Source organism: Emiliania huxleyi (assembly GCF_000372725.1).
Source record: "Emiliania huxleyi CCMP1516 unplaced genomic scaffold EMIHUscaffold_70, whole genome shotgun sequence".
Taxonomy (NCBI): Eukaryota; Haptophyta; order Isochrysidales; family Noelaerhabdaceae; genus Emiliania; species Emiliania huxleyi.
This window is the reverse complement of record NW_005196755.1, coordinates 458,112-483,325: the sequence shown is the minus strand read 5'-3', so window position 1 is coordinate 483,325 and position 25,214 is coordinate 458,112. Positions and strand designations below refer to the sequence as shown.

Here is a 25,214-nt window from a genome sequence, read left to right as displayed (position 1 = left end):
ACAGAAAGAACGAAAAGGGAAATATTAGGGACCAACAGGAGAGAAGGGGAAAACCCCCGAGATGCAAGGGGGCACACAGCAACCGGGGAGAACCCGACCGTCCACTCAGCGGGGTCGCAGCTGCCTCTGCGCGTCAACTGGGTATGTACCTTTGTCGCGCGCCGAAGGCGACTCGACGCCGCTGAGATCGGAGATCAAGCTCTGACAGGTCGCACGTCCCTCCTTTGACGCCGACGTGATTCACCCGTGCAGATCACATCAGGACACGGTCTCGACACGCTCGGTACGACGCCTGCGACCCGTCTTGGGTCAGGTGGCACGACGCTCATCGCGCCTACCAGCGCTGCGGTACAGGTTGCCACGACGAGGTCGAGCACGCTTCTATACGCTCGCCGAGCCTTCCTTTCCATCCCATTAGGCAGCCTGGGAACGGTGGCGGTCAGAGGCGAAGCCTGCGAGGGGTGTTGGAACCACATGTCACGGCTACTGCCGGCTCGACCCCACGATAGCCTCCGAAGGCTGACTTTGAGGCACAATCATCGGACGACGTCGGCGAGTTGAATCGCGCTCGCGGTAGCCAGATGACCTCTCATACTAGTATCATCGGCCATGGCCGCAGGAAGCGCGGGGGATTCCGCTGGGAGCAACACGGAGCTCCGTTGGACGCGTTTTCAAGATTAGCGTGTCAGAGTGAAATGGAACTAGCCACAGCGACAACAAATGGAACGACTACGTCTATGTAGACGAGCTAGCTGCTCGCGGCAGGCAGGGTGACAGAGGCTCAAACGCTGCCGAGTGGGCGGAGGGCACCACCCCACACTCCCAATGAGGGAAGCAACGCGGAGGGGGGCGACAGCAGTACCATTGGACACGGAGCAACGGGCGGCGGCCAGGACTCGGAGAGGGACTCGGAGAGGGAAGCCGCTCAAGGCTCGCCACGCGCCCGTGCGCGTCGCGGGCCGCACCACCCGTGCCCCCTGGTCGCTGACCCTAGCTCGCGGCCCTCAGCAGGTCCGCCAGAGTGCGCGGGAGAACTCGGATGCTGCTGTCCCGCCAAGGCCGCGGGCGCCGCCGGAACACTATTTTCATACTGCTTCCGTCCCATCGGTGTCCTGAGCGTCATCGCCCTGTTGTCTAGGCCGCTGCTCTCCGCAGTTTCCCTTTTCATCGCCTCCTGCTCCTTCCGCCCAATCGTCGCGCCGCTCGTCGCATAGTCTTCGAGCGCCTGCTCAAACGTGCTGCGGAAGCACCACTCAAACGCAGCCAGCATCTGCGGCACCATCACCTTGTCCGCCTTGCCCGTGAAGCGCGCCTTCTCGATCGCGCGGCACGCCTCGTCCAGCACCTCCTTTGGCGGCAGGGAGCACTCGCGCGCCACCGGCGCCTCCCCTCCAATGTCATACACCTTGGCGCGGCTCGCTTGCGCGCGGCGGAAGCGCTCTGGCAGCGCCTTGCCCTCCTCCCCCGCCTGCCTCTCCGCCGCCGTCAGGTGCGCCAGCACCGTCATTGCGGTCCCCTGCTCGAAGATGCACCACCCTCGCCCGCCCTCGCCCTCGTACGGCGTTGGGTTGTACTCTCCCGGCCCAAACCCAGTGGTCGCGCCTGGCGGGAGGTCAATGTTGCGCTGCTGGATGACGGAGGTGCCCATGACGCTGGCGTAGAAGTTCCCCATCACTTTGAGGCCTCGCCCGAACATGGCTTTCTCCTCATCGGTCTTCTCCTCCCCGTTCGGGCCCTTTTGCGGAAGGCTGCAAAAGTCCCAGAAGAGCCCGGTATCGCTGGCCGCCGCGTCGGCATCGAGGAAGCGGCGGACGGCGGCGAGGGTAGTGCCGCGAGGGTCCGGGTGGAGCGCTGTCAGCCAGCTGTACGAGAGCGCGAGTATAGACCGGTCGCCTCCCTCGAGCATCGCCACCGCCTCATCGCACGGCACAAACGCTTCTGCCGGCATGTCTTGCTGCCTCTTCATGATGACGGCGCCAGAGGCGTCGCGGCCGAGGAAAGCGTCGGAGGCGGGCGACGCCAGCCAGCTGCAGCGGAGCAGCCGCACCGAGCCGTCGCGCAGCCGATCGGCGAGCGAGCCGTCGATCTTGGAGTCGGCGGCGCTGAGGACGGCGGAGAGGTCGACGTCAGCGAGCGCGCGACGCATCCGCCGCAGCTCCCGGATCGAGTAGACGGCGCCGACGATGAGGCTGCCGAGAAGCACGATCGCCATGAGCGCCTCGACGCTTACTCGCGCAGCGGCAGGGTTGGCGGGGAGCGCGGTGTAGACCACGGCGAGGGCGAGGAAGAGAGCGGTGGCCCCGTAAAGGCACGACTCGAGCGCGTTCTGGAAGCAGAAGGCGAAGGGTAGGGCGCGGCGGTGGAGGCCCCAAAAGACGAGCGTGACGGCGATCGCGAGGGCGGCGATGGCGTAGCGGCCGGCGTTGAAGGTATTCTCTGTGGTCGCATCGAAGAGGGGCGTTGCTGGTAAAGGCGAGGAGGAGGAGAACGAACTGCCGAAGCCAGAGATTTGCCAGCGGGGAGCGTGGCGAGCGAAGCGGCCGACGAGGTAGGCAACTTGCCGCTCGAGCCGGCGGGGAGGGATGGGGCGTGTGCCGCAGCAAGCGGTGCACGAGTTCGGGCGCCGCCACACTCCACTTTTGACGCCGCGCTTGAAGGCGTGAAAGTCGCGGCGCGAGGGGACGGCGTTGAGGAAGGCGCCCGTCTGGTACTGGCTGACGGCGATGAAGCGCACCGCCTCCCGCCTAGCCACGCCCGGTAGCTGCAACGCATTCCAAAAGCCGAGCCATGCTGCATGATGAATGATCTGGGAGTAGCGACTTAGTCCTTCCTTCCCCGGTCGCCTATCCTCTGCGCTGTCTGGCGAACGCCTGTATGCCATGCGCGAGCAGCGACTGCCGAGAAACGCATCCCATACCCCTCAACACCGGAGAACCCACGAACGTCATTTGGGGCTAACGAGCGGGAGGCCGGACGGAGGGTAGTACCCAAGGTTCACAGCCTTGTTATGAGAAGAAAACACGTCCTATGGCGCTATGTTCACACAAAAACACAACCCCGCTATGTTCACAGCCTTGTTATTGAGAAGAAAAGACCTCCTATGGCGCTGTGCGCTGGCCTGTGAGAGGTTGAGGTGCGAGCCCTGGAGGCCCTGGGGATGGGGGGGGACTACCCGCGGGCTTAGAAGGCCCGCGCGCAGGGGGGTGGGGCATTGAGACCGGTCATGAATGAGTGCGCGACACGCATGTTGCGAGCAGCGTTGTTGATGTTTTGCGCATCGCCACTGACGGCGGCGCGCGAGAGCTGTTGCGAGTGGTGTTGGGCGAAGCCCCGGGCGCTGCCGGAGGCTGTGCCGTAGTCGGTGCGGTCGACGGCGCTCGGGCTGCCGACCTCTTTGGCGAAGTTGAAGATGATTCTCTTGGTTGGCGGCGCGATGCCGCCCTGGCTTTCGACGAGACAAATTTTGACGATTCCGTTCTTGACATGGAGCGCGTCGTAGTACTGAGAGAGAGAGATTTTTAGCAATACCAAACAACTCTAACACTCACACGTAATTTGGGGCCTGGAGCCCTGTTCACGCGCGCGCGAGACGTGCAGACAGGGTTGCCAGGTGAGAGCGAATGGCGCGGTTCACGCCTCGCACAACAGAGAGAGAGATGCGCTCTGCATGGTGGGACATAAAAGAGAGCGAGTACTTGGGCGAGTAGGCCGTGCGGTCGACGCTGCCGCGCGCGACTTTGCGCGCGAGGCGGCGCAGCTTGAGAACGGCGGTGGGCGAGAAGCCGCCGCCGAACGTCTCGTGGAGCAGCAGGTTGAAGTTGTTGCGCTTGACAAAGATCGCGTCGTGGTAGAAACCGCGATGCGCCTTGACGTAGCCGTGGCCGGTCTTGTGGTCGAAGGGTTGGCCGGGCTGCCCGCGCGCCTTGCAGCCCATGTTTAGGCGGCGGGCCTTTTCTTCGGTGTTGCCGAAGGCGTAGGAGTGGCCAACGGAGGCGGGCGTGCCGCCACTCGAGGCGTTGCCAACGCCCGGCGAGGAGGTCTTGAGGAGGGGCGTCCAGAGCTTGATTTCATTCACCTCATCGCATCCTCCCGGTCCCGCATGGGGTTCCGCGAGGTCAGTCTTGTACCCCTCGTTGTACTGCCGGGTGAGCTCTGGTTTCTCCTTGTCGCCGTGCACGACCGGCGCGTTGGCCGGGGCGCGCATCGCGTCCGCCCAGGCGGCGAGGACGCCGTCGTGGGGCCGCCGGTGGTGGGCCTTGTTGTAAAGGTAGTCGCCGAAGAAATGTTTGTAGTACTGTCCCTTCACAGAGCAAAAGCCGGTCCTTAGTCTTGCGATGCAGCCGCAGATGGGCCAGCCCGTGGCGCAGCCCGTGGCGCAGCCGGCCATGTCCAAGATGCGCGTCACCGTCCCGGCAGGCGTGAAGGGCGGGCAGCCTTTGCAAGTCCAGACGCCATCCGGCCTGATGCAGGTGCTGCCGCCCTCGGCCCCCCAAACCCCTCTTTGCACCGACTCACCGAGACTTCCGCGCGGGCGCCGCAGGTCACCGTCCCTCAGGGCCTCACCGAGGGCCAAGTGTTTGAGATGATGGTTCCCTCTGCGCCGCCAGTCGCGCAGGCGGCGCCCGTCGCGCAGCCGCAGCAGGCGCAGCCGCAGTACGCGCAGCCGCAGCAGCCGCAGTACGCTCCTCCTCCGCAGCAGACCGTCGTCCACCACCACCACCAGCCGCAGCAGCCGCAGGTCATCGTGCACCAGGCGCCGCCGCCAGTCATCTACGGTGGGGGCTACTACGGCGGTCCCGTGTACGGCGGCGGCTTCGACGGCGGCGGCTTCGCAACCGGCCTGGTCGGCGGCATGATCATGGGCGAGATGATGGACGGCTGCTTCGACTGAAGGGCGGCGGCACCGCGCTCGATCTTCCTCGGGCCCGACGAGGTAAGGTAAGGTGCTAACGGTGCTCCACACCGACGTGCGGGGGCGCGCGGTTCCCCTGGCGGATGCCACGCGAGTGGCCGGTGGGCCGAAAGACAGAAGCACGACGCGAGGAGCTGACGTGAAACGTGACTGTGTGGTGTCGACGGAGAGGCAGAGCTGCAGAGCCAGAGGCGCGAGATTGCCGTGGAGAGTCGAGAGAGAGAGCGCCGGGCTGTGTCTCGCGCGCGCGCACATACTACAGCTCGAGCTCCGGTCTGCGGTCAGTCCCCTCTCGCTTTCTACGTAGGCCAAAAGTATACAGTAGTGAATACAGCAGTTACATGCGCCCGGGAGATCGGATCGTACCCTACGCTGGAGTAGGACATGGGTCCTTGCGTGCACGGAGCGAGGGCCGCACGGAGAGACTTGCGCGGAGCACACCACACAGCGGCCCCTCTCAGTCTCACTTCTCCTTCTTGGCCTCCACCATCTCCACTGGCAACTTCTTGCCCCGCGCCTCGATCTCCGCAATCTCCGCCTTGGCGTCCGCGGCCGCGCGCTCCGCCGCCTCGGCCGCCTCGTCGTCCCCCTCCTCTCGCTTCTGCTTGGCGACGATCGCAGCGCCGGCGGCCTGCTTTCGTAGCCACGGTAGCCGCTTCTCGCCCTCCTCGGCAACCTCCTGCTGCGCCTTGCGGATCAGGTGCCTGAGCCCCATGACGACGGTCGGGATCCAAAACCCGGCCCAGATCGCAAAGCAGAGCAGCCCGTTTTGCAGCCCGCTGTACTCTGAGAGCAGATACCAGGAGAGGCCCATCAGCAAAAACATGGTGCCGACCGAGCCGTGGGCAAACTCCTCCTCCATCGTGCCCGTGAAGGACATCATCCCGTTCATGGCTGCTGCCATTTCAGGCTGAGTGGAGGGGAGCAACAGGCCGAGAGAGTGGCGAGATAAAGAAAGAAAACTGCGGGTTAGAGAGAGAGTGTAGGCAAATGATCGGAGTGGGAGTCAGAAACGTGGTCCTTGCGCGAGGGGAGCTCGATAGCTCGAGGGGCCAGGATACGCCGCGAGGAGGACGGAGTTGCGCCGAAAGGCGAAAGAAGCCGCGAGAACAAGGGGCCGGCAGGCGGCGGCGTCACAGGACGAGGCAGAAGGGAACGACGCGACAGAGGAGGAAATGACAAGGGAGAGAACGACGAGAGTGGGACGACCGCGAGGTGGCATGAAGAAGGTTGCAGCGAGAATCGGAGAGAGACTGCGAAGAGAGATAGGAAGAGGCAGACTCCCTAGGGTGGGCGACGGCTAGCGCACCACACACCTCTCCTTAAAATCCCTGTGTGGTGGCGGCGTGCCGTCCTCCCATCCCTCCCTTGGGTTGTCTGTTTTCTTTCTTTCTTTCAGAGAGAGAGAACCGTGCCATCCTCGATCGCCGTGCAAAGCTCGCTTCCGAGCTCTCACGCCGCGCGTAGGGCCCTTAGGGGCCTAGAGAACACAACCCCCTCTCTCTTTTCTCCCAGTAAGCTAAAAGTACACGAACACAACGCACTCTCTCACATGACAAGCGATCCCACGTCAGCGATTGTGGGGACTACATGATTACACGAAGGGTGGGGGGGGTGGGGGGGGGGGCGTCCGAAATCGAAATACCCCCGGATCAGGGGTCGCCACAATCTGCCACGAAATCGCCACATGGAAGCTGCCAACACCCACGCCTTTATGGCCAGACGCCGAGCAGCGCACGCTAGCGACGACGACGACGACGAAGACGAGGCGGAGCTTCTCTCGCAGGTGCAAGCAGCCCGGCTTCATCGGAGAGAGGCCGAGCGACGCACAGGCTGCAAGGTGGCCGAGCTCGCCGCCCTCGCGGCGTCGCTCAACGCTCAGGGCGACCACTTTGGGGCCGTCGAGGCCCTCACCAAAGCCATCGCCCTCTCGCCGCACGACGTGTCTTTGCTTGAGGCCCGGTCGGGCGCCTGCGCGCGTCTGGACAAGCACGCGGCCTGCCTGCACGACGGCGAGCTGATCGTCCGGCTGACACCAGACTGGTACCGCGGCCACGCGATCTGCGGCTCCGCTCTGTTTTGCCTCAAGCAGTACACCGCCTCTGTGCTCGCCTATCGGCGCGCGCTTGGCTTTGCGGTGGGCTCGCCGGCGGAGCGCGGCTTGCAGTCGGCGCTCGTCGACGCGTGCGGCCGCGTCGACGGCGCCTTGCGGCAGTGCTCGATGCTCGGCGACACGACGCAGCTGTGCTCCCTGCTCTCCTCCGGCGCGGCGCGGATCGACGCGCCCGATGAGAAGCACGGCTTCACGCCCCTACTTCTCGCCGCCGCCGCGGGGCATCCCGGATGCGTGCGGGCGCTCCTCGACGGCGGTGCTTGCGCGGGCGCGCGCGACCGGTACGGCAAGACGGCGCTGATGTGGGCGGCGGCGCAGAGGCACGAGGGCGTGGCCGACGTGCTGCTGCGCCGCTGCGCGTCTGAGGCTGCCTCGCTCGTTGCAACCGACTCAGCGGGCTGGGACGCACTGCACGCCGCCTGCTTGTCGGGCTGCCTGCCACTTGTCGAGCGCCTGCTGCCGCTGGCGGACGTGGGGCGAGCGGCAGTCGACGGCTCCACCTACCTGCACGCCGCCGCGCAGGGCGGCCACGTGGCCGTGGCTCGGCTCCTTCTCGACCGACGCGCCGACCCGTCCGCAAGACAGACCCGCGGCAAGCGGCCCCTCGACCTTGCATCCGCGGCGCGCAAGTCTGAGGTCGTCGCGCTGCTTCGGCCGCTTACGCCAGAGCTGCCGGTGCAGGCAGGCCCGTGCGCTGCTCGCGAGCCCACCCACACCATTCGCATGCACTGACAGCCCTCCTCGTGCATTGCAACAGGGCTAGCGACGCCGACGGGGCGCTCGATGGCGATTGCCGTGGGTCTCGCGTTTGTTGCGGTGTGGTGGGTGTTGGCGCCGGTTCTTGGCGAACCGCCGCCCACGTAAAAAGTTACTGCGCTGCGAGACACGCTCCCTCTTGGTCTACTCACCTCGAGATCTCGTCTCCCTCCCCTCACGTCGCACGCGTGCTCTCCACGGTGCACGGACCACGCGAGTGTCCGCTCTTCACTACTTCACACCGCGCAATGACCAATGAGCGGGACGTGACACGTGTGTGCGACGTGCGCCGCTCGCTCAAGGCCCATCTGGTCATCTCTCGTCCCTCTCATCATGCTCGGAACGCTCCTCAAGAGCTCGGGATGGCGCCCTTCTGCGGCTTGAGAACGGGCGACGGGCACTTGGAGCCAAACGCGCCGCTCGCCCACAGGCCAAGCAGGAGCACGGGAACAAAGCAGCCGCCGATGATGCCGCCAATGCAGCCGGCTCCGCAGCTAGAAGAGGAGGAGGATGGCGACGACGGTGGCGGCGATGGCGACGGCGGAGGCGGCGATGGCGACGGCGGCGGTGAGGGAGAAGCGGCAGCCGGCGGCGGCGAGGGAGAAGCGGCAGACGGCGGCGGCGAGGGAGACGCCGCCGTGCAGCCCATACCAGCGGCCATCGAGGGTTCCGAGTAAAAGATGTCCGTCACTCCAGCCAGCGCTGTCGCCGTGTAAGCGTTCGTGTAGCCTGAAGACCCCCCGCTACACTTTGCCGCCCCGGCGGACAAGTCGGCATAGGTGCACCCACGGTAGCACTTCATGGCAAAGGGGTAGTCGGAGGCGGACGGCTTGGGATCTGTGGGGAGGGAGACGAGGTCGGACAGAGGGCCATTGAAGTAGTACCGGTACGTGAATTCATCGAGGCCAGGGATCTCCTGTAGCAGCGAGGGAGGTTGTCGGTGAGCAGCGGCGGGGAGGGGCGTCGGTGACGGGGAGGGGAGGGAGGGGACCATCTCGAAGCCCGAGCAGTCGTCCAGGCAGTAGGTGCCGGTGCAGCCCTGCGCCGTGTGCTCCATGGTGACACCTCCAGGGCCGAGTCTCCCATAGATCGGGAAGCCGTCGAGGGACCAGCCGATCTGGGGCGAGTGCCCGTCGGTCAGGTTGCCGATCTGCGTCTCGAGGCACGACGGCGGGAAGTGGTAATGGTAGTCGCCGTTACACTCAAAGGCGAGGCAGCGAGCGTGCCCGCCGCAAAAGTCGAACGAGGTCCACTCGGCATTTGCGTCGTCGAGGTCGAGGATGTCGCAATCGCCCGATCCCACGGCACCCGAGTAGATTGGCACGCCATTGAGAGCCATCGCGATGGTTTCCTTTTCACACTCAGGCCAGGCGTCGTTCTCTGTCGCGAGAACCGGGTAGGCAGGGATGTCTATCTGATAGGCGATCTCGAGAGCCTCGGTCGCAGTCCCCTCCACGCCGATGGCGCCGCATCCCGCGGCGTCGCTCTTGCCGGTGCACAGGTTGTAGTGGTTTGGGCAGCCGTTGCTGACAATCGTCCGCTTGTGGTGCGTACCGCTGGCGTCGATAGTCTCGGTGTAGGAGGCAGATGCGCCGCACGGGTCGCAGCTCGTCCCGAGTAGAGCCGAGTGGAGGAACATGGAGCCTGCAGCTCCGTGCCGTTTCGCCGGCAAATGCGGGGGGACAAGAGTCTCAGAATATTCGTGCGGCTTTGTTAGGTTTGTTAGGTGAACCCTGAGGGGACCCGGACGCCAGCAGCACACAAAACGTCTCCGTCTCCCGGCCCGTGATGGGAGATGCCGAAAAACCAGAACTCACCAAACAGTTCAACGAGGGCTACAAAACCGACCTGGCTGAGCCGGGGGCAAAGACGAGATCAGCGAGGTCAAACTTTGGACCCCCCTCCGGGGTGGCTTGCCCGTTGGGGTCGGCCGCGCCGACACCGGAGGCAACCCCGGCTCCGTTGGAGACAAGTTCGCCTTCGGCAACACCGAAGAGCGCGCCCTTGCAAACATGGGCTGCAAGCAACGCGGGTTCCGTGGTCAACGGGCTTTCGACCACACCACCGGCCAAGGCTACGTCAAGTCACAGCGTGGCCACTACCATGATGGGATCTTCACCAAACGAAACAAGTTCAACCTGCTTCTCCACGAGACATTCGGCGGCGGCTTCTCGCCGCCAGCAGTTGCAAAGATCAACCGCCTTGCGCGCAAGGCTCAACGCTCGGGCGTTGACCGCACCGCGTACCCTCCCCACTCCCGCCTCTCATTTGTGTCACACCACGCGGAACGCATCTCCATCGCTTCGGTGAAGGGGGTTTTAGGTATATTGTTGGCAGACAAGACTTCAGAGGTGAAGGGGGTGAACCGTGCCATCCTCGATCGCCGTGCAAAGCTCGCTTCCGAGCTCTCACGCCGCGCGTAGGGCCCTTAGGGGCCTAGAGAACACAACCCCCTCTCTCTTTTCTCCCAGTAAGCTAAAAGTACACAAAACAAGTTGCGTGTCGAAGCCTTCGGCGTTCCGCACGGCACCAATTGCTTTCGTCGCTCCTAGTGTCGCTCTCGGCTGCCCGTTCGCCCAACACCGTCCCGACGTTGCAACCCCGACGATGAACCATGTTCGCAAGCTCACGGACTATACCACCTCGTGCAACATGCAAGATGGTGTGTCGATGTTGAACGCGGTCAGCTCTGGACTTGGCGACTGCGCCTGCACCGACCCTGTAACACTTGGTGCGGCCATCAGCGGTTTGAGTTCGACCGACACTACAACTGTCGAGGCAGCCTGGACTGCATTGTGCGCCGTTTCGTCGTGCCAGACTTACTTGATGGCGAACACTGGCATGGCCGCGGACCTGGCTGCGTTGCAGGTTGCTTGCGTCTGCGCCAACCCAGCTGCGATTACCATCATTAGCTCCAACGACAATTCCGAATTGGAGGCCATGGCGACTCCCGAGTGTGTCACCTACTACAACTACTGCTGCAGCTCCGCCTCACCTTCCCCACCGCCACCCTCCCCACCGCCACCCTCCAGCTCCAGCAGCTCCGGCGGCTCCGGCAGCTCCGGCAGCTCCTGCAGCTCCAGCAGCTCCGACAGCTCCAGCATCTATGTGTGCGGATGCTCTTGCGAGGAAGTAGTTGTTGACTTCGGCATCTCATGCGCGCTGGATTGGGAGGATCTTCTTGTATTGGGAGGATCTTCTTGCCAATCGGCTGCTCCACCGGCCGGCTTCGACTCATCTTCTACGCTTCACGAGCTGTGTCCAGCAGAGTGCTCCCCTCGCCCACCGCCAGCTTCACCGTCGCCCCCGCTGCTGCCTCCTGCTCCGCCGCCGTCGCCGCCGTCGCCGCCGTCGCTGCCGTCGCTGCCGTCGCCGCCGCCACCCTCCGCCTCGCCCTCACCACCGCCGCCCTCCGCCTCGCCCTCACCACCGCCGCCCTCCGCCTCGCCCTCACCACCGCCGCCCTCCGCCTCACCATCACCACCGCCGCCCTCCGCCTCACCATCACCACCGCCGCCCTCCGCCTCGCCCTCACCACCGCCGCCCTCCGCCTCGCCCTCACCACCGCCGCCCTCCGCCTCGCCCTCACCACCGCCGCCCTCCGCCTCACCATCACCACCGCCGCCCTCCGCCTCGCCATCACCGCCACCGCCCTCCGCCTCACCCTCACCGCCACCGCCCTCCGCCTCACCCTCACCGCCACCGCCCTCCGCCTCACCCTCACCGCCGCCGCCCTCTGCCTCACCCTCACCGCCGTCGCCGCCACCGCCCTCCCCACCGCCTGAGCCGCCACCGCCGCCATGCGACCCAGCCCCAATGCACCTCACGAAGGCCGCTTCCGTGAGCGACACGCAGATCTCAGTCAACCACCTCCGATGCGGCCTTGACGTGGGTGGCACGTTTCTCCTCGGGAGCCAGACTCTGACCATCATCGGCATTGAGTTTGGCGACCGCCGCCGTTTGCTCTCTGCCACCGCCCGCTCGCTCTCTTCCGACGCATCCACCGTCGACGAGGCGCTGCCACAGCAAGGCGAATCCGAAGTCTCGGTCTCCTTCACGCCAGCACTGGCGCAGCGCTACCCAGTCGGCTTCGAGGAGTCGGTGAGCAGCACTGCATTTGCCCTCGGGCTCGGGCTAGGCCTTGGCCTTGGCATTCCCTGCCTGCTAGGGCTCGTGCTGGCTGCGGTTTTCCGCACGCAGATCTCTGAGCGGTGCCTACGACAAAAAGGAGATAGTAGTACCAGCACCGCCGTAGGCGTTCCGCCGCTGGCGCTGGACTTGTCCCTCAATTAGGCCACCTCTGTAACCGCAAATGCCGCACACATTTAGGTTCCCGGTGTGTGACGACTGACGCGCATTCGTCACAGCAGGAACGATCGCGGTATGTGTAGTGTATGTAATGCTGTCGGCCTGTCGCTGTATGCGTCTGATACCGCCCGTTCTTTGGCTTAAAACGTAAACTCCCCTCGGCTACAAATATGTCTCTCACCGCTCCTCCGTCGTCGCGGCGCTTGCCGCGTCCCCGCCGTCGATGTCAGGCTCCGCCCAGCTCAGCCCGCTGTCGTCCGAGAGGGCGCCGTCGCTGCCGCTGCTCCACTCGTGGGGCGCGCGGTCGCCTGCGTCCAGACCAGGCCGGTGATCTCGGGTGATCTCGGGTGATCTCGGGTGATGTCCGGTGATCATGGGCAACCGTGGGCAATCTCGGGCGGGAGTCTCTCGGCGCCGTGCTCGCTCGGCGACGGCGACGCGGCGGCGCCGCCGCTGAGTGCCGCGAGGCTGCTGGAGAGCTGGTTCAGCCCGCTCATCACGGCGCCTCCGCCGCGCCCTGGCGAGGCCGTGGCGACGGCGTCCGCGGCCTCATGCAGCGCGGTGAGCGCCGCCTCCGCCGTCTTCGCAGCTCCGAGCCGCGCGTGCCTCTGCGCCCAGAGCGCGCTGCGGCCCAAGCTGCGCGTGCGGCCCAAGAGCCACTCAAACGACGCCTACAGGAAGGTTCCGGGAGAGGTCGGGAAGGCTTCCCCGGCGGCGACGGCCAAAGCACCTCTTCCAGCGCCTCCTCGCCGCCCGCGCCGCCACCCAGGCTCGCGCCGCCCGCGGAGCTGCCCGCTGAGGAGCTGCCCAAGCTGATTGCGACGCCGTCGAGCCTCGCGCAGCAGGCGTGCAGCAGCCACCAGCACGCTCGGTAGCCCTCGTGCAGGACGCCGTCTCCCCCTCCCTCCCCGCCCCCGCGCCCGCCCCCCCCCTCCCCCTCCCCCTCCCCCTCCTCCTCCTCCCCCTCCAAGGCCGACTCGATCTGCCTCAGCAGCCGAAGCGCGGCGCCAGGCGGAGGAGGGGAGGGGGCAGGGGCGGGCACCTCGCCGCCGCCGCCACCGCCGCCACCGCCGCCACCGCCGCCGCCACCGCCGCCGCCGCCGCCGCCGCCGCCACCGCCGCCGCCGCCGCCACCGCCGCCACCGCCGCCACCGCCGCCGGTGGCGCCGCGCTCCGCAGCTGCACACACCAGCTGGGCAAGCAGCGCCGCGGCGAGCGACGCGCTGTGCAGCGACAAGTCGGCGGCGTGGTCGGCGATCAGGCTGAGCACCGAACAGAGCTCGCCGTCCTCCGAGGGAAGGGAGAGGGCGGCGCCTGCTCCGTCGCCTGCGACGGCGGAAGCGGCAAGCAGCTCCTCGAGCACTTCGAGCAGCGGGCGGCACAGCTCCCCATCCCGCCAGTGCTCGGCGAGCAGCCCGCGGACGACTGCCCACCCTCCCGCCGCCAGCAGCGCCGCGCCAAAACGCGCGGGACCAGACTCCGCCTCCGCCGCCTCCGCTGCCTCCGCCGCCTCCGCCGCCTCCGCGGCCTCCGCCGCCTCCGCCGCCTCCGCGGCCTCCGCCGCCTCTGCCGCCTCTGCCGCCTCCGCCGCCTCCGCCGCCTCCGCCGCCTCCGCCGCCTCCGCCGCCTCCGCCGCCTCCGCCGCCTCCGCCGCCTCCGCCTCCTCCGCCTCCTCCGCCGCCGCCTCCGCCTCCGCCGCCTCCGCCTCCGCCGCCTCAGATGCCACCGCCACCGCCGCCTCTCCGCTCGCCTCGGCGGCCCCGGGCTCAGCGACCGTGCGGTCGGTCGCTGGCGGCTCGCCCGAAGCCTCATCTGGCGTCGCGGCCGCCTCTGCGAGGTACGACGCTGCGGCGAGGAGGGCGACACCTCGCAGCAGCAGCTCCCTCCGCCGCGTGTTCTCGAGCACCTCCATCAGCCGCCGCAGCGAGTCGCCGCTCGTCATGGCACGCAGCCAGCGCGCCGCGTACCCAGAGGAGCGGCGGTGGGCGGCGAGGGCGGAGCAGCACACCTCGGAGAGCCGCAGCCACTCGTGCAGCGCCGAGGAGTCCGCGGTGCGGAAGAGCACGCCGCACAGCATCGGCCACGCATCGCGCGCCTCGATCGCGTCACACACGGCCGGTGCCGCGGCAAGGTTGGCGAGCGTGCCGAGGCAGGTTTCGAGCATCCTCTCGCTGGCCGCGATCTCCGAGGCCTCGCTCTGCGGCGCCAGGGACGCCTCGACGAGGTGCAGCAGCAGCGGCAGCAGTCCGTGCGCAAACATGTACTCGGCAGCCTCGTCGTTGGCGCTCAGGTCCCAGATGACGCTCGCCGCGGCGCACGCGTCCCCGCCGGCGGAGGCAGAAGCGGTGGCGGTGGTGTGCGAGAGGAGAGCGCGCATCTGGCAGAGGATGAAGGTGGGCTCGACGACCGGGCCTGAGGGAGGCTGGATCATCATCGTCGCTCGATGGCCTAGCTGGCGGCCGATGTTCGACGCTCAAAGCTCCGGACGCCGCGGCCAAAGGTCCTCCTCTCGAGGTTCTCGAGCGGGATGGGGCTCGCTAGCCCCTCGGCGTGAAAGTGCGACCGAACTTCTGCTACACTAAGACACGGAACAACAATGACGACAGCGGACAGGCTCTCCGCACGGACCGTGCACACCAACCCGGAGCACGAAGACCCACACAAAGACCCTAAACGGACAGAAACAAGCACAGTCCGAGGCAAACCCGGTCGTCAGCGGGCGAGGCGACGGCATGCTAGATGCTTCCCTCGCCCTGCTGCTCGGTACCAACAACGCACCGTCCTCAAGATCCAAGGTGCGTCACACACACGGTCACACGACCGAGTCTCCGCAAAGGGTCCACCGTGGATGGAGATGGAGCGTGAAGTTGCATTCGTGAAGAGGAAAGGCTCAAAGCGAGCTGCTGGACCCCGCCATGGCCTCGTCGATGTGGCCGGTGCGCCCCTGCTTGCAGTAGAAGCAGACCTGCTCCGCCGGGTTCTTCTTCTCCGTACAGCCCGGCGTAGTGCAGGTCACACTCAAGCACATGAAGGAGCTAGAGACGGCGTTTGTGCGAGCGAGGGGCGACGCGCGGGGGGATGCTCGAACGCAAGCGCAGGCATCATCGTCGGCAGCTGCATCGTCGTCTTCGACGGCCGCACCGCACCAGCACGGCGTCCCGTCGCTGGCCCTCTCGGACGTCGTCGCTGCAGGGCGGGCCGCCCTCGCTGGGGCGGCGGCCGAAGTGCAGGCCATGTGTCCCCCAGCCCTGGTCCTACGCTTACATACGCCGCGCTGCCCTCGTGCACTCTCACTCGACCGGAAACCCTCGAAAGGGTGCGCATCGCAGGCGCCCCAGTGAGTTTGTCGTGACCGACGCCATGCGCGAGCAGAGCGCGCGCAATCTGTTCGACAGCGAGACGCTCGGGCTGCAGCGTGAGGCGTTCTACACTCAAAGGCAGCTCGCCATGCACAGTCTGCGTGATCGTGCCCAGGCGCGGATTGACTACAACCAGGGGCTGGCAGAGGGGGCTGCGGGGATGGCCGACATGGGGGGCGGGGATGACTCCTTCACGGCACTGGCGGAGGCGGCAAATGCGCGTGCTATGCAAGCGGAGGCGACCGTGGAACGTCTGATTGACAGCGCGAGGCAGATGCCTGCTGTCTGATGTCCCACGTGCTCCATGAGCACCGCGCGGCCGAGCGCGCACACACACATTGTCGCAGCGATGACTAGAGAGGCGCGGTCTGCGGAGAGGCCTGGACAGACCGATTCGACGAGAGGGAGGCGTGTAATTGTGGCAAATTTCGGGCAGCGGGCGTGACTAAAGTTAGTGATTTGTACGATTGGAAGTTAGCGAAGAACGCAAACCAACCCTATCCGTTCGAACCACATATGGACACGCTACTCAAGTACACGCTCTCATGCGGCTGCCTCTGAGCAGGTCTATTCCCTCACAGGGCCGCCGGCGCCCCTCCTTGCTTTGCGCAGCCTCTCTCGGAGCTCTATCTCTCTTGCCCGCAGCCGCGCCTTCGGCTGCCGCGGCTTCACCTCTGTGTGCCGCAGCTCCGCCTCTGTTCTCAGCCCCGCAACAACGAGACATGTCTGCCCCGTTTGTTTCGCCTCGCACAGCGATGCTCGCCCGCGTCCCTCCTCGACTTGCACAGCCACACCCGCAGCTCTGTCTCTCTCACCCGCAGCCGCTCCTTTGGCTGCCGCAGTCTCACCTTGGGCCGCAGTCTCACCTCCGTTCGCAGCACCGCCTCTGTGAGCCGCAACGATACATGTCTGCTTCAACATCCGTTCGCAGCCCTGCCTCTGCTGTGCCGGGCAAGCCCTGGCATCGGGGACCTGTACCTGTGTCCGTTACTCCGAGAAGAGCGGGTAGCGCGCTAAGTAGCGGCTCTGTTGAGCACCACTTGTGCCGCGGTATGCGGTGAGTATTGCGTATCAGTCGAGGGATACGAGGCTGCCCAGTTGAAGCTCTGCTTGAGCGCATCGACATCCCATGCACGGCGTGGAGTCCGTGTGGCTCGCCGGCTGTGATTGTGGGGAGCTCCCAGAGGAGGTGAAACATGTCGACGAGACGCTTGCGACGCCAGTGCAAGCATAGAAAGAGTAGCGCAGCGCAACATGTCCGAGAGTAGCGCGCGGCCCTCAACCGCTGCTCTTGACGTTGTCAATTCGGTCGCGTTCTCCGGTGTGTGTTGACCGCGCTTGTTCTGCTTTGTGGCTCCGCGCTTCCGCCATATTGCTGTAGCTGTCGAGTGCGACGCATGTCAGGTTCGCCCCGTGAAGTTCACGCCCTGTGTTTTTAGGTTTTAGGTATGTTGTTGGCTGTGTTTTATCGGCCGCAGTAAGATTTCGGAACGTCCAAGATGTCCGCCTGTCGAAGCGTAAAAGTAATTCTGCCTTTGAATTCTTCTAAATATCAGCATTCTTTCTCTTCTTACTTCTCTCTACTGATATACTATTGGTATACTATCGCAGTGCTATTAGCAGTGCTACGCACTGCAATAGCCCAAAAAGACGCTCAGAAACACGGTCGGGCGACGTTTAAGTGCATTTTTGGACGCCGCAAACGAAAAACATCGAAATGTCGGAGTTGGAGATTTATGACGACGCCGACCGACGCATTGCGATTGCAAACACAACGGCCAAGACACGAACGGTTGACGACATCGTGCTGGCTGCAAGTGAAGAAATGGATGGGACTAGAGGGGACAGAAGCGGCCATTGATTTCAGTTTCGTCACTGACTGATGATCCTTCTGACAGATTGACTGATTGACAACCTCGATGCATCTCCGAGATTGAAACCGGAGGGGAATATATCAGAAGGACGGACTGTTGGTCGGTCCGTGATTGCCTTCATTAAAATGTAAGAACGTCCTCAAATCTGCTTTCCGTAAAAGGACAACTCATCAAAACTGATCCCGTTCGCTTTGTCCGCCCTTGGAGTGCCCTTCTTCACCAGCATGGTCGGCCCCTTCAAGATGGCATGCTTCGGCCTTCGCTCTCTTCGCTGGACACCTGCGCGTGTTGAGCGACACTATTCTTCTTGCACAAACTTGCTCGACATGCACCGCGACCCATTCCGCCTGCTGGAGGCTGCTCTCGGACGCTCAAGCGGCGCCAGCCAGCGGCTCGGCCGCGCATCCTTCACACACGCCGCCACGACCGGGATGAGAGGGACCATCGTCGAGTCATGGTACGAGCTGCATGTGAGGGGCGGCTGTGGACACAGCAGGCCCACCAGACGGGCGTCAAAGCTTGCCGTCGGGGTGCTGTCGTGGGGAGAGAGCCCGAGACAGCTGCAGAGGAGCCGAGTGCAGTGGCGAGCCAGAGGCTACCTGGGTCACCAAGTGGTAGCCCTTGCCCATTCTGAGCAGGGCTGTGCTTTGGTGGGGAGGGCTTGAGCATGTGTGAAGTGGGAGTGCGTGCCGGCGGTGTCTGTGGGTGAAACCGCGGGCGTGTATGAGGCCGTAAGAGCCGTTGTATGAGCCATAGTGGGCTTCATCACCCAAAATAAGGACGGTTTGGGAGAGCTCAGACTTGATACTGATGGGCCTGGGCCAGAAGAGCGACAGAGAAGGCGAGGTGGTGAGCTGGGAAGCCGCTTCGTCGGCACCTGGACGTGTCGCGATGAACTGCCGAAAAGCACCTTTTGCGGCTATTGCTCAGGACTTCGGGAGACAAGGCCTACATATTATGACTGCATCCATGCGCCTGGTGCATGAGGTCTGCGGGACGAGACATTTCACGGTCGGTGGCGCCGGTGATGGCCTCCGGAAAGCCCTCGCAATCGCCTCGGATGGGGTCCACCGAAGACAATCTCGAGCCCTCTCCGTGGCATCACGAGCCGGTGTGAGCTTGCAGACCCAAGGTAAGTGCGGTCTGGGACGGCTCAGACGTGCTACTGCATATAAAATGAACTCGGGGTGACGTGCTACTGATGGGCCTGGGCCAGGAGGGCGACAGACGAGTTTCCGTCCGTCCCCGAAAGACCCGAGGATATCGGCGAAGCAGCGCCCAAAGCAGCCATGATCCAAGAGAACCAGAGCGGCAGTGCCGCGAAGACGCTTCTCGTCGTCACAGCCGCTTTTGGCGCGCGCAACCGCCATCTATACGCCCTGTTCCCGCCGCATTTCCCTTGCACAGTTAGCACCGATGCCATTGCAGGCGGGGCGGTAGTTGGCACCCTCGCCACGCATGCGCTGGCCCCGGCGCCAGCGCTCAAGGCGTCGTTCGTCGCGGCTGAAAAGGAGTATTGCCCCCGCCAGTCTCGCCCCGTCGCGCGTTCCGGTGCGCTCAGCCTCGCCCACCGCCTTCCGCCCCCGCCGCGTAGGGTCTCCTCTCGCTCCTGCGCAACCTCAAGGGGGATGATGAGGAGCTGCGCATGCTGATGCTTGGCCTCGACAACTCTGGCAAGACGACAGCCCTGAAGCAGCTCGCGGGCGAGGATATCCAGTCAATCACGCCGACACAGGGCTTCAACATCAAGTCGGTCACCACCGCCGGCTTCAAGCTCAACGTTTGGGACATTGGCGGCCAGAAGCACATCCGGCCGTATTGGAAGAACTACTTCCAGAACACGGATGCGATCGTTTACATGGTCGACTCGGCGGACAAGCGCCGTATGGACGAGGCGGCCGAGGAGCTGAAGGAGCTCATGGAGGACGAGACCTTGAGTGGGGTCCCGGTCCTTATCTTTGCCAACAAGCAGGTAGGGATCCCTAAGCGCGAGGCGCATGCCCTCCTGCTCCATCACAACAACACAGTTATCTGCTCCCGCCCCCCCGCTGACGCCTCGGCGCGCCCCCGCCCCCTCGTGTCAGGACCTGCTCAACGCGGCGACGGCCGCAGAGATCATGAAAAGCCTTGAGATCACCGCTATCAAGGACCGTTGGGTTCACATCCAGGCCTGCTCCGCCAAGACGGGTGACGGCCTCGACAACGGCTTCGAAGCTCTGCTGACAGGTGGTTTATAAGGCGATTCTCCGATTTTCACTTTTCTTTGTTTCTCTGTCGCCAGAGGCCCTCTGGGGGGGCGCGGGGGCCCCCGGAGGCACCGTGCGCCGCGCAGCAGTGCGGAAACGGGGCTCCGGCTCCGTTAGTCTCCGTTAGCACCAACTTCCCGATTAAGTACGGTTAAGTAGAGGGCAGATTTGGAGAGATCTCGAGGAGCACATACAGATAGACCCTCCAACCATCAGAAAACTCCGACCTGATTGGTCGTACTGACCGCCGACAGATCACTCCAGACAGCAGACAGGCCGACGTCTGCACGCGGCCGGCCGGGCGATGGGGGGAGGCGGGGGCCCCCGGAGGCACCGTGCGCCGCGCAGCAGTGCGGAAACGGGGCTCCGGCGCTCATACTCGCTCATACTACAAGCTTCCCGATTAAGCTAGGTTAATCATCAGAAAACTCCAACCTGATCGGTCGTACTGACCGCCGACAGATCACTCCAGACAGCAGACAGGCCGACGTCTGCACGCGGCCGGCCGGGCGAGAGGCTTGACACGATCCGACCCTGCGACCCTGACGCTGCTGCTCTAGCTATCATACATGCACTACTGACTACTGCCACAATGTGCGACCGGTGCTGACCCACTTGGCGGCCTTCCCGGTCAGTGGTGAGGCGCAGTTCAGAGCTGTCGATGGCGCGATGCCGCACTGGTCCCACATTGGTGACACGAGACCACCACGTTTGCCGGTCCAAGAGAGAGGCACCGGCGCTGTCCTGAGAAGGTGCATGGTCCCTCTTGACTGCCCATGCGCGCGAGGCTGTGTAGGCATAGCCTCGAGAGTGCCAGCAGCCAATCCGAGGCGACGCGCATTGCGCCATTAGAAGCGTGCACACGATGGAAGGACACCTTCCTACTGGCCGTCGGATCAGGTCGTCACTGAATGCTTGATACTAAGGCCGCGACTATGCAGGTGATCAATGGGAGGGGGGTCCGGACCCCCCCAGCAGCAGAGCTCTGCTGCTGGGGGGGGGGAGGGCGACCCCCCCCCAGCAGCAGAGCGCACTGGACCCAGCTCCCGCCTCTTCGCCGCCGCCGCCCCCCTGGCTGGTCCATCGCGAACCCACTATGATTATCGGAAGCTCTCCTCGAGCAGCAGAGATGTCGGTGTCTTCCGACAAATCAAGCAGCCCGACCGCCGCGAAGCGGGATGATAGCGAGTTAGCGAGAGGTGTACTCCGCGAGGTTGAGCGCTGCACGCGGTACTCAGCGGTGTCGCAGCGTCGAGCAACACTCGGTGTCAGAGCGTCGCGCCAAATCAGTAGTCTCATCGCCGAGTGATTGCTGGCCTGTGGCGTATGACCTCGCGCGGATATCACCAACAACTATCTTCCCTACTTGAAGCAGAGGCGCCGCGAGGCACACGAGAGGCGTAGAAGGAGAGGCTGGCGTGCGGTACTCTAGGAGGGCCCGCCGAAAAGACCACTGATTTTGGTGCCGACCATAAATTCTCGCCGCTTGGAACGCATGCTACTTATTGCAATACAGCTGCCTGCACAGAGATGCCAGCACCCCCCACAGGCAGAGCGCTGCTGCTGGGGGGGGGGGGGGGGCGGGGGGTCGGCCATGGGCTTAGGTGTGCATGAGCTTAGGGGGGGTACCGAGCAGTGTGCGGCCGCTCATGTGTGGCCTGCCGTCCTCACTTCCTAGCCGAAGCGTTAGCCACGGCCCGGGACGGGCAAGCGAGGTCGCACGGGCCTTTGGCGCACGGGTGCCACTGCGGCGGCGGCCACATTTGTGGCACCTCCCCCATCTTGCCGCTGTCGTCGAGCGCACAGAGGAGCCACTTCGTGTCCCATTCGGGAGGCGGGCACGCTCGCGCCCACTCTGGCGCATCCGCGACCGCCCGAAGGAAGGGGGCCCTCTTTGGCGAGATGGCGCTCGCGGCACCGCGCGCCTTGGTGGCGTCGGACGCGACGGTGCGGCGAGGCACCGACACCTGGACAATCTGCTCCACCTTCTTCGCCGTGTCCAGACCCGCCCGCAGACTTTGCCCGTCGAGCTTGACTCTGGACACCTGCGCAGAGGCACGAGTATAGTCGTGTGAGTTCTGCAAGTCTGGGTGATCATGCATGTGCACCATTGACAAGTGGAGTACGACCGCGGGATCCCATATCGCAAGAGCATCGTGCACATCTCGGGTGGATGGGCGACCGCGGGAGTGTGGCACGCACCAGAAACTGCAGGTGCGTGATGGTGCCCGGATCGCCGTCCCAGCCGCCGTCACTCGAGGCAAACCGGCGCGGCTTGGAGTAGAGGTCATCCAGCAGCCGGTCGACGCGGCCCTTGAGCCCCTCGTCGCAGCCCAATCGGAAAGGCGGCCTGTTCAACTGGTTTCCGCTGTCCGCCACCTGGTGGAAGTGCCCGCGCGCGAGGAAGCGGAGGGTAGTAGGCGAGGAGGCATCTCCGGGACGCGCGGCGAGCAGGCGCGTCTCGCGCAGCACCTAGTAGTGGCAGCCTTCATTCAAACGCTCGGCACACCTATCGGTCCACGCCCCGACGAGAGAGAACGAGGCCGTGATGGAGTGGTTCTTTGCCGGCCTGCCCTTCCTCCAGTCGGCTCGAGCTTTAGCCGAGACACAAAACGAGGGGAAGCTCGCCACCTGCCGTCGACAGGACGGCATTTTGTTAGGACTTGTTGCCAGAGAGCTATTTACCAGCCTGGGCGCCATCTACAGGAGCGTCCAAGCAAAGCGGGCGAGCCATCACCGGGTAGGACGACTTGGGGGCGAAGTAGCGAGCAGTCCCCAGCAGGATGGGGAAGACCGCGACCAGAAGGTGCATCGCGCGCCGAGACGCCGGAGGCCGCTGCGCTGGAGGCGGGGCTTTGGCGCCGTCCTCGCCGCCCCCCTCTCGGGCGAGAAGCCGCGCCATGTCCGCCTCACCGGCTTGATCCTCCTCCGCCTCCACCGCTTTCCGGCCGCGTCGACCGCGCAGCCGCGAGTACGCTAGCGCGAGCCAGGGTGCCGCCCAAACGGCGTAGAGGTCCTGTGCACAGGTGCGGGCGCCGGGCACTTACAGTCGACGGGCGCGTGTCTGTGCAAACGTCACCTAGAGGGATCTACTGCGCCTGAAACTCGTCAAAGAAAATGCGCATCATCCAGATGTTTGACTGGTGGAAGAGGAATGCGACGCAGACGGCGAGCACGCGTGGCCTGTGGCCGGGCGCGAGGACGGCGACCCACATTCCCACCTCCCAGGCCACGGCGCCGAACGCGGCTAAATGGAGGAAGGCTGGTGGCAACAAGTCGAACCGCGCCGCCGGCCAGAGGTACTGGTTCCCGAGCACGCATGATGCGTGGATGGCGGGTCGCTTTGTCCACGAGAAGCGCTGCCACACCCACGCGGCGATGAGAGCGACGGTCTCGGTGCACAGCGGCCGCCACACGACCGAATCGGGGTGATAGCACCCTTCGCCGCTGCAGGAGCGCACCGGCTGGTTTTGCAGCATCCCCTATTCAGGGCGGGGGCGGAACAAGGGTGAGGGCGGGGATGGGCCCAGTCGTGCAGCGTCGGGGGGGAGGGGGGGAGAGTGCCTTCAAGTGGTCCGACGTCCAGAAGATGCTTGTGGGTGCCCACCAGCCCACAGTGGCGTCCTCGCGTTCGTACGCCGCGTAGCAATCGACTAGCTTGGCGAGCCCGGCAGAGGCGTACGCACTGGCGAGCAGGAGGAGCAAAGAGATGAACGGGAGCGTGTAGTGGGGCGATGGCCCGCGTGTCGCGGGGTCGGCGGCATCAGTGGCGACGCCTCGGCGGCAGAGACGCGGCAGTAAGCCATGGAGCTGCCACTGGTACTGATCGGAGAGCGAGACGCGGCACAGATTGAGCGCGTCCCCACAGGGCGCGAGCGCGAAGAGGAGAAAGACCTCTGGGAAGAGGTGACCTGTGTGAGGGGGGTTCGTTGGAGGGCTCGTTGTGTGCCACTGTGTCGCACGTGCAGATGAGGCGGGGTGTCACTGTGTCGCGTGTAGATGAGGCGGGGTGTCACTGTGTCGCGTGTAGATGAGGCGGGGTGTCACTGTGTCGCGTGTAGATGAGGCGGGGTGTCAGTGTGTCGCGTGTGCGTGAATGAAGTGAGTGTGTGGAGATGGCACCAGAGTGGTGGCGGCCCGGCCCGTTGGCGCGCTGAAAGAGCTGGCTCCTCATCTCGAGTACCGCGAGGCCGAGCAGAGCCGGGCGCGCGCAGACGCCAAGCAGAGCGAGCACGGTGAACAGGCCCATTGCGTGCGGCTCATACATCCACCGTGACATCCAATGGCGATCCCACGCTTTCATGGGGTCGGGCAACAGGCCCATACGGACGGTGTACTTGCCCGCGTGGCCCGTCATCCAGCGTGTCCCATGCTGATCCGACGCACAATCTTGCATGTACAGAAGAATGAGAATGACGCGCGCCAGCGCGAGGTCGAAGGCGCTTCGCCCGCTCCACTCGGCGCGCGCGAGCAGGGAGAACTTCGTGTACGGCCCAAGGAGCACGGCCGAGGTCACCAGCAGCCAGAGCACGGCAGCAAACACGTTGTTAGCGAACTGCACCCTGCTCTGCGAAGGCCCTCCGACCCTGTTGCTCTTGTCATCGCCGCCGCCGTCGTCGTCGTCGTCGTCGCGTCCGCTTTGGAGATGCACGGCCAGCACCGCCGCGGCGAGAGCGGCGAGGGACGAAACAGCGACAATCTGGGCGTAGCGGAGCCAGGCGAGACGCCAATAGGCCGCGGTCATCACCCACTGCAGGCAGCGAGCGGGCGGAGTGGCAGAGCGGAGGTTGCACGTCCTCACTTCATACATTTCTTTTGGACAGCGTCTCTCTCGAGGTTCTCGAGGTGGATATCCTTTTGGCCGCGTTGGGTAGCGAGGATTGGTGTGACGCGATCCACGCAGGCGTGTTTTCTGACGGCCGACCGTCAGTGCACGGAGTTGCCCCTTCTCCGACTGCGCCCCGGCTAGTTCCCGAGGTCGCGCGGGGCTGACCCCTGCGTCCCCCGAGACCTAGCGCGGGTGGGTTGGAGGGGCCTCAGTTGGAAGGCGCGCAAGCACGCCCTACGTCTTCCCCTCCTCCCCATCGGGCCGCGCGAGCGGCCACGCCTCGCAGATTCGTTTTTCGCGCCTGGGTCAGGCGCGCGGGGCATCCCCCGGGTCGCTCGACCAGCGATCCGAAGAGTGGCCGCTATGCGAAGGAAAGAGTGGGGCCCTCGGGGTACGCCTCGTCCGGCCCCCTCCGAGGGGGGAAGGGAACTGCGGGGTCCCCACGGGCGCCTCAGTTCGGCCCTCCCGAGGGGGGGGAGGGGAGCAAGGGGGTGGGGGGGTCGGGGTGGTGAGGACGCGGCCGGCGACGGAGAGCTCGGCTGGGAAGGGGGCGTATGTTCGCTTCGGCAACACGGAGCCCGGGCTGCTCAATTTGGTCAAAGGGCGCGGCAAGTATACTCGCCGTCGGGAGCGACGGCAGCCGCGGTGGCGGAGGAGGAGGACGAGGAGAGGAGGAGGCGGAGGTGGAGGAGGTAGGGGAGGGGGAGGATGCGGATGCCCCCAAGGGGCCGCTCAAGCAGCTGCCTGCTGGCGATTACCGCTTTGCGCGGGAGCAAGATTGCGATCTGCGTTTGTTCGACTTCGAGAGCTTCGGAGGC

General features: G+C 65.0%; 9 protein-coding genes across 9 annotated transcripts; 5 read left to right on the top strand and 4 right to left on the bottom strand.

Annotated features, from left to right (window-relative positions):
* The first annotated feature begins 4,328 nt into the window (after positions 1-4,328).
* EMIHUDRAFT_438133 (hypothetical protein) lies at positions 4,329-5,260 on the top strand. The gene is made up of 2 exons (XM_005761684.1): positions 4,329-4,469; positions 4,541-5,260. The coding sequence occupies exons 1-2, from the start codon at positions 4,335-4,337 to the stop codon at positions 4,889-4,891; spliced, it is 486 nt and encodes a 161-aa protein (XP_005761741.1). The 5' UTR covers positions 4,329-4,334; the 3' UTR covers positions 4,892-5,260.
* A 115-nt stretch (positions 5,261-5,375) lies between these two features.
* On the bottom strand, positions 5,376-5,804 carry EMIHUDRAFT_216712 (hypothetical protein; the record flags this gene model as incomplete). Its single annotated transcript, XM_005761683.1, has 1 exon — positions 5,376-5,804. One exon carries the CDS (start codon positions 5,802-5,804, stop codon positions 5,376-5,378), a length of 429 nt encoding a protein of 142 aa, XP_005761740.1.
* Positions 5,805-6,464: 660 nt separating this feature from the next.
* EMIHUDRAFT_216711 (hypothetical protein) lies at positions 6,465-7,889 on the top strand (the record flags this gene model as incomplete). The annotated part of the gene is made up of 3 exons (XM_005761682.1): positions 6,465-6,491; positions 6,753-7,700; positions 7,761-7,889. The coding sequence occupies 3 exons, from the start codon at positions 6,465-6,467 to the stop codon at positions 7,887-7,889; spliced, it is 1,104 nt and encodes a 367-aa protein (XP_005761739.1).
* Positions 7,890-8,130: 241 nt separating this feature from the next.
* EMIHUDRAFT_216710 (hypothetical protein) lies at positions 8,131-9,420 on the bottom strand (the record flags this gene model as incomplete). Its single annotated transcript, XM_005761681.1, has 3 exons — positions 8,131-8,267; positions 8,433-8,697; positions 8,773-9,420. 3 exons carry the CDS (start codon positions 9,418-9,420, stop codon positions 8,131-8,133), a joined length of 1,050 nt encoding a protein of 349 aa, XP_005761738.1.
* Positions 9,421-11,597: 2,177 nt separating this feature from the next.
* On the top strand, positions 11,598-12,087 carry EMIHUDRAFT_216708 (hypothetical protein; the record flags this gene model as incomplete). The annotated part of the gene is made up of 2 exons (XM_005761680.1): positions 11,598-11,992; positions 12,075-12,087. 2 exons carry the CDS (start codon positions 11,598-11,600, stop codon positions 12,085-12,087), a joined length of 408 nt encoding a protein of 135 aa, XP_005761737.1.
* A 3,028-nt stretch (positions 12,088-15,115) lies between these two features.
* EMIHUDRAFT_216706 (hypothetical protein) lies at positions 15,116-15,737 on the top strand (the record flags this gene model as incomplete). The annotated part of the gene is made up of 2 exons (XM_005761679.1): positions 15,116-15,324; positions 15,419-15,737. The coding sequence occupies 2 exons, from the start codon at positions 15,116-15,118 to the stop codon at positions 15,735-15,737; spliced, it is 528 nt and encodes a 175-aa protein (XP_005761736.1).
* Positions 15,738-18,916: 3,179 nt separating this feature from the next.
* ARL3b (ARL3b, ARF-like GTPase) lies at positions 18,917-19,559 on the top strand (the record flags this gene model as incomplete). Its single annotated transcript, XM_005761678.1, has 2 exons — positions 18,917-19,294; positions 19,407-19,559. Coding segments are annotated over 2 exons (531 nt in total), but the record flags the coding sequence as incomplete, so codon positions are not given.
* Positions 19,560-21,235: 1,676 nt separating this feature from the next.
* EMIHUDRAFT_452901 (hypothetical protein) lies at positions 21,236-22,521 on the bottom strand (the record flags this gene model as incomplete). Its single annotated transcript, XM_005761677.1, has 4 exons — positions 22,306-22,521; positions 22,113-22,199; positions 21,771-22,040; positions 21,236-21,613 (listed from the first exon to the last, which is right to left on the bottom strand). Exons 1-4 carry the CDS (start codon positions 22,468-22,470, stop codon positions 21,236-21,238), a joined length of 900 nt encoding a protein of 299 aa, XP_005761734.1. The 5' UTR covers positions 22,471-22,521.
* A 136-nt stretch (positions 22,522-22,657) lies between these two features.
* On the bottom strand, positions 22,658-24,312 carry EMIHUDRAFT_216701 (hypothetical protein; the record flags this gene model as incomplete). Its single annotated transcript, XM_005761676.1, has 5 exons — positions 22,658-23,050; positions 23,184-23,462; positions 23,531-23,583; positions 23,691-24,135; positions 24,229-24,312. The coding sequence occupies 5 exons, from the start codon at positions 24,310-24,312 to the stop codon at positions 22,658-22,660; spliced, it is 1,254 nt and encodes a 417-aa protein (XP_005761733.1).
* Positions 24,313-25,214: the final 902 nt, after the last annotated feature.